We start from the raw sequence: 6,860 nt of genomic DNA, 5'->3' as shown, positions 1-6,860 counted from the left end.
TGTGGGGAACGTCCTATGGCTGGAATCACTGAGACGTAGGGCAAGTATAAGTTTAACTTTATTAGAAACTATTATTATCCACCCTACCTTTTCTACTCGTGACACTATTTATTCTTTTGTTCCGTAAATCACCCCCAACACATTCCATTTTTATAAAGTATGAGAGAATCTGATTCTTTCCTCAAAATTCTTACAAAAAGAAGCTTCCACTCTCCTCTCCATTTCGTAATTTCTTGATTACAAATTGAAGCCTTGTCTCATTTTGGTTTCAGGGAAAAAATGTCAATCACTGTCTTAAAATTGCACCAAACCACTGATTCTTCCCCTGTGACTTCTCCAAGAGACCGTGGGACCATTCAGCCCAAGCTATACACTCCATTTTTCCTAATTTCTCCCATGTTTCCTCCTCTCTAAGAGCCCTGTGCCAGGATCCCCAGGATCACTTAGCACAGCCCCTCCCCCTCATGAATACACCATTGTTATGTAAGAGCTTCCCCCTCCCTCCTCCACCTCTCTGGGGAGGCCCAGCCTCCAGCCTCTCTCTGCTCTCCTCAGGACTAGACTGCTGTTTAGCAGTTGCTGTTGCAGGGATAGTCTTGCCTGCCTCCCGCTGGAGTGGATTTCTTTGGTCACAGGCTTCTTCACTCATGGGGCCTGCCTGGGCCCAGGCCCACCTGGCAGGTGATCTCTGGCTGCCTCTGCTCTGGCTACTCCTGTTTCCGACCTGCTGCTCCCATGACCCCCCAGGTTGGCGCTTCACTTCCTCTGAAATTGTGATCCCCAGGAAGGTGTCCCACAGAGTGCGTGGAGCCGCAACACAAGGCCAGCTCTCCTACATGGTTCGCTTCAGTGGCCAAAGACACGTGCTTCACATGAGAGTCAAGAAGAGCTTGCTGCCCAGGCATTTTCCTGTTATCACCGATAACGACCAAGGCGCCATGCAGGAGGACTACCCTTTTATCCCCCGAGACTGTTACTACTTTAGCTACCTGGAAGGGGTTCCTGGGTCCATGGGCACACTGGACACCTGCTATGGGGGTCTGCGTGGCATGCTGCAGGTGGATGACTTCACTTACGAAATCAAACCACTGGAGGCTTCTTCCAAATTCGAGCATGTGATTTCTCAGCTTGTGTCGCAAAAAACACCAGCAGAGGATGCAAAATGTAAGATTGAAAGGAAAGATACAAATCAAGCATATGAGGAGGCGATGACTGCTGAGATACCTAGAGCAGCTCCTGTGTATTTGTGGTGGCCGCATAGGAAATACTTAAAACTTCACTACACAGTTTCTAACTCATTAGTTGTTCAGGACACTAATCATACACATATAATAGAGTATGTAGTGATTATAAACAACATATTGCATACCATTTTCTACCAGGGTCAACTTCAGGTTTTGATTCGTCTTATGTGCATATGGGATGGCATGGATAGGGTGAATTTATATGAGTGGCCTAATGCTGCAGCTGCAGTAAGGGAATTTGGTTTATGGAAATGGTGGGGATGGTTTAACCAAATTCCTCATGATACTTCAATGCTTTTCACAGGACATAAAATCGCTGGGTCCTCATATTTTAGCTCCCATGAAGGAATATGCAACCCCAATTGGGGAGTATCGTTTGTATTTGTTTCAAATTATCACATATTTTTAGCTGCAACTGTTGCAGCACATGCAATAGGTCATGTTCTGGGCTGTGTACACGATGGTCCAGGTTGTCACTGTTTTCGAAGAGATCACTGCATCATGGCTCCTGAGCCTGGTCTTCTAGATATGATGAGCAATTGTACATACAGCCAACTGTATAAGCGGGTTTCTATGTGGGATCCTTGTTTGAGTATACCAAATGTACCATACCGTAATTTTCCTTATGTAGCTCCTCGCTGTGGTGACAAGATCATAAATCAGAGGGAAGAATGTGACTGTGGCACCTTAAAAGACTGTGCTAGGGATCCGTGTTGTCACAACAATTGTGTCCTCACCCGTGGCAGTGATTGCAATGAAGGAAGTTGCTGTGTTAAGTGTAAATATGCTCAAGCTGGAACTCTCTGCAGAGATACTCTTGGTATTTGTGATTTACCAGAATACTGTAACGGGACAACGCACGTTTGTGCAGCTGACACTTATATCCAGGATGGAACCCCATGTTCGCCATTAGCTGTTTGCGTGAAGGGAAACTGTAGTGACCGTGATATGCAGTGTCAAGCCCTCTTTGGCTATAAAGTAAAAGATGCTGCACCAGCATGCTATGATACATTGAATATCATAGGTGACCGATTTGGGAACTGTGGTGTGAGGGTGCTTCGAGGAGGAGGAAAACCTGTAAAATGTGAACAAGATGATGTTCTGTGTGGAATGCTGCACTGTGCTAATGTGAAGGTACTTCCTGGTGGTGGGGAGCACACTACATTTCATCATATAGTAGTACAAGGTACTAAACCAGAAAGCTGCTTTGGGTACGATGCCCACTTTGGGACAGACTCACCAGAAATGGGGCTTGTAGTGGATGGTGCATCATGTGGCCCAGGATCATACTGTAAGAACCAAAACTGTACTTCTTTTCAAGACATGCGTTTTGACTGTGATGTCAAGATGTGCAATTACAGAGGGGTATGCAACAACCGAAGACATTGTCACTGTCAGCGAGGCTGGAAACCACCAAATTGTAGCAAGAAAGGACCAGGCGGCAGTGTAGATAGTGGCCCCCCACCTGCCAGAGAAATAGGTATTCAAGCCAGGCTACTAGAGAATATAAACAGAGGAACAGCTCTACTGCTTCTTCGTCTTTCCCTTCTTTTGCTTTCAGCGGTGATAGGTGCCTTTTTCTATGTAAAAGATACTATGGAAAACGAAAAATAAACTGTTGGAAAAAATAACCTCTTGAACCCAAGTAAATACAAACTGGAACACACAAAATGGAGAAAATTACTTTGGCACTTACTGGAAGAAATGATCGATAATCACTCTTACAGGATTAATTACGTAATTCTATAACTCTTCCCAAGTTGTTATCTTGAAATAAAATGACTTGGCAATTTAAAAAGGGTCTGTGTGGTTAAATGCATTTAATATTTTATATCTGATCATAGTCTTACTACTCCTGTAGATGATAGTGGGAACTGTTAGATTCAACAACAAGAGGACTTATACTTATTTATGTTGTGCATACTAAAGTTTCACAGATATGCCTGTAGCACTCCTTGTTTGAACCGGTATGCACTTGTTTAATAGTTTATTAGACTTTCCCTTAGTTGATTATGTACTAGATTTGTGTCATTCGTTCATGTTTTTGCTAGTGTTAAATAAGCCTAACATAAAAGATAGCATAAAAGACACCTTGACAGATACAGTAGGAAGATCAAAAATTTTGGGTCATAAGTGCATGAATATCAACAGTAGTTCAACAACCTGCTAAGTATGTGATCTTGTCCAAAGTCATAGGCTTTCAGAGGATCAAGGTTATATGTGACACGTTACACTGAGAGATGAAATATAGTTTTCTGGGGTTTTGTGATGGTCCAAAGAAAGGCCCCAAGAAGGGCCTGGAATATGTTAGGCACTTAATAAATGCTGACTCTTTCATTCTCATTATTATCTTGGGTAGTGCTAAAACAGAAGTATTCCAAGTATAAGGACTTCGGCATTTGATATCTTTTATTGTAAAGCCATCACACAAGGAGCCATTGATCACTGATTTATCACTTCTTATGGGCCCTAGTTATTAATGTCATACCATCTCACATTTAAAATCCTAGGAATTGCCCAAGCACAGCCAGTCTATAAAGTACAGGGTGAAACTGCGTGCCTGATGTATAATACGTACAGGAACAAAAACTTACATAAAAGGAAACAGGAAGCAATCGCTTCATCAGAGAGTATTAGAAGCAGGTCTCATAAGTGAGATGTGTTATATTCGTGCTATTAAAATGTCTCAGACGTTGGATCAAATCCCTTTCTAAATATGGAGTCCAGATGAGGGTAGCTACCTAAGGGAAGAGGAAGGATGCAGCAGTAGAGAATCAATGGGATTGCCACTCTGTGACATTTTAATTTGTCCAACTTTTATAGAGTTCTCTTAGGCAGCATTTCTTGTCCACAGAGCTTATCTAGTAGAGTAATCTGGATCTTCATCCTTGACAGGTCTGAGACCCAGTTTACTATACCCTTGTCAAACATATGTTACTGCATTCGCTCTTTGCACCAATATCTATTAAAATCGAAGTTGGATGACCATTTACGAACATGGTTACTTCTCCTTGATCCAAAGGCACCTGATGAAAACAAAGTATCTTTCTTCCTGTGGGTCGGGGTGTGTGGTCGGGGTGATTTTGTTTCAAATTAGCAGTCCATTTGCCAAAAGGTGAAAACTGTGGCCCCTATAGCTTTTTTTCTCTATTTCTATTTTTCTGATATCTATTCATGTCCTTATTGGTCTTTTTGCACTGGTGAAGGACCTTTTGTTTCCCTCAAGGTGTTTAATTTGTAGTACCATACAGTCAATTGTGTATGTTTTCTCTTTGGTTACCAGGCTATCTCCAAAATCTTGACCTAAGTGTTTTACCCTGAGGCTGAGTGTGATCTCCAGTCTATTTTATGTTTCTAAACAACATTTGATATTCCAGGTATAGGCCATACTTTTAAAAGGTGGCTGTCTCGTGTTAAGCTCCAACATGGGTATTCCTGAAAAGCAGTTTCTAATTGGTGCCAGATATGTGAGACTGAATCATTACAGCCAAGTTCATGTGGTTGGATTATTCCCAGTCAAATAAGGGCAGACACGCTCAGGGATAGCCTTAGAAGATTTTTTTTTTCCTATTGCTAGGGCTATGGCATATCAAGAAAGGGTGAAGTTCCAGAACAAAGGTAAGTGGGAGCACCAGAAGGTGAAGAAGAGAATCAAGGGGGCAGAAAGGAAAACAGGGGGAAGGATAGGAGGAAGGTGAGAAAGGAGTGGGGTTGTGAGACACACAAACATAGGTAGACATAGAAAGACAAGGTCTCTGGGACAGGAAGAAGCAATGTGAAAGTTGTATACTAGGGGTCACAGAATATTAGAATCTGTTCAAAATCTTTCCTTTCTTGGCTTCTTTGTACCAACTTGATCTCAGAGAGACAGCAATGAGCTGTCCTGAAGAGGGATCTTAGTTCCCTGCCCAGGAATTGAACTTGGGTAGCCTGGATGAAAAGCCAGGAATCCTAACCACTAGACCACCAGGGACTAGAGGCTAGAAGAAAAGTCCCCATGGCTCTTGCCCCCATTTGAAAGCAAGAATGTTTCAAGGAGGCAAAAACTGCAAAAACAGGTACAAATTTATTATTAGAGACACAGCTCAATAAATGGGAGAGCACCGGAGAAACAGTTTGTTTATTTAATACTGAAGCAAGACAGAAATACACACCCAGAGAGAAAGGAGAGAAGCAGTATGGGTGTCCTCTCTAATCTAATGAGGAGTGCAGTAAAGAGGTGATTTAAATCACTTATATATGATGGTTCTTCCGGGTCTTTGTTTACCTTTGGTCAATCATCTTGTTGCTTTTTTCACACCTGATCTGTCCTAGGGCCCTCCCCAACATGCACGTGCAACATTTTGCTAAGATGGATCCCACCGCAGAGGCCCCTGGGGGTATGTCCACAGATTATTAGGGGGTGGCGCCCCTCCCTTTTTGACCCCCAAGGAGCCTTCCTGCGCATGTGCAGACAGGGAAGTTTTCCTTGACCTCAGGAGTGGTCATCTTATCTCTTTACTTCAGCAGAGCTCAGCTTCTGCCACTAGCTTTGCCCTTGGAGTGTCTGGGGCGAGAACAAAGCTTCACTTTTACTCCACTTGACAAACACCAGCTGTGCAGCCCAGGGGCCCATCTATCTCTACCTCAAACTGAGGTAGACTGCCCATGGTGTGATGGCTATTCTAATGCCCTTTCTTCTAAGGTGCCACACTCACAAGTCTGACATGCCCAAGGAACCAAAGGGCCACTACAGTTTGAGATCGTACTCAATGAAACCATGCAACTTTGAGAAGAAATTAATAGAGTAAGGATCTTTCTGGCAGACCATATTTCTAGAGTAAATCTGACCAGCAGTTTGGGTAAAAGAGGAGTTTGCCCGGGTAAAAGAAGTCTGAGGTAGAAGGAGGGACATGACCTACCTTAGGAAAAATGCCTAATTCTCTGCTTGTCCAAAATTCTCCAGAAAGCAGAAGAAAATTACTGACCTCAGTCTGACAAAAGGTTGACCTTCAAGGGATGGTCATGGCCCCGCAACTCCAACTATGAAGAAACAAACAAAAAAACCAAAAACAAACAAAAAATAATAAGAAGAGATGGAGGACTTACCTCCACACCAAAGATCAGTTGATCAGTTCTGTTTTTGACCCCACCAGGCAGTGCTGGAAATTCTTCCACCTTCTCCCAAGCAATGGCACCAACTTTTTTTTTTTTTTTTAAGATTTCTGTGACTCCAATAGAGGGTAAAGCCTTCACTGAGTTGAGGCATAACAGAGAACAACAGCAGACCAGGTGACTTCACAGCTGAAGCAGGCTCAGGGTTTCTGTAAGAGGAAGAATCGGAGGAACTGTCCTATATTTTAACTTTAGCAGCAGTTTCACCTTTAACCAAGACGAGTGCTTGAGGCTCTTTCCTGTTATCCTGCCCCTTGAAGGAGTCCCGATAACCAACAGAACACTATCGCTGAGAACTGTTTCTGCAAGCCTTGTGGTAGTTTTAGATACTCATGGGGTATGAGTATAAGAAAGGAGAAAGTAGATGGGGAAGAGTACAACATACAGGAAAAACAGGAGACTCTCTATATTGTTTGTTAAAAAATTTTGCATCTTTATCCTCAAGGAGTCTGAGACCTCTCA

At 43.0% G+C, this 6,860-nt stretch overlaps 1 protein-coding gene across 1 annotated transcript; it reads left to right on the top strand.

Annotated features, from left to right (window-relative positions):
• The first annotated feature begins 647 nt into the window (after window positions 1-647).
• LOC132596714 (disintegrin and metalloproteinase domain-containing protein 20-like) lies at window positions 648-2,858 on the top strand. Its single transcript, XM_060293490.1, has one exon. It carries the CDS (start codon window positions 648-650, stop codon window positions 2,856-2,858), a length of 2,211 nt encoding a protein of 736 aa, XP_060149473.1.
• The last annotated feature ends 4,002 nt before the right edge of the window (window positions 2,859-6,860 follow it).

Source organism: Globicephala melas, chromosome 2, assembly GCF_963455315.2.
Source record: "Globicephala melas chromosome 2, mGloMel1.2, whole genome shotgun sequence".
Classification (NCBI taxonomy): domain Eukaryota; kingdom Metazoa; phylum Chordata; class Mammalia; order Artiodactyla; family Delphinidae; genus Globicephala; species Globicephala melas.
Note: the sequence above shows the minus strand (reverse complement) of the source record. Positions and strands in the feature narration are given on the sequence as shown.

Coding starts and splice junctions, on each gene's coding strand:
- LOC132596714 (XM_060293490.1), top strand. CDS start 648: ATGGGGCCTGCCTGGGCCCAGGCCCACCTGGCAGGTGATCTCTGGCTG.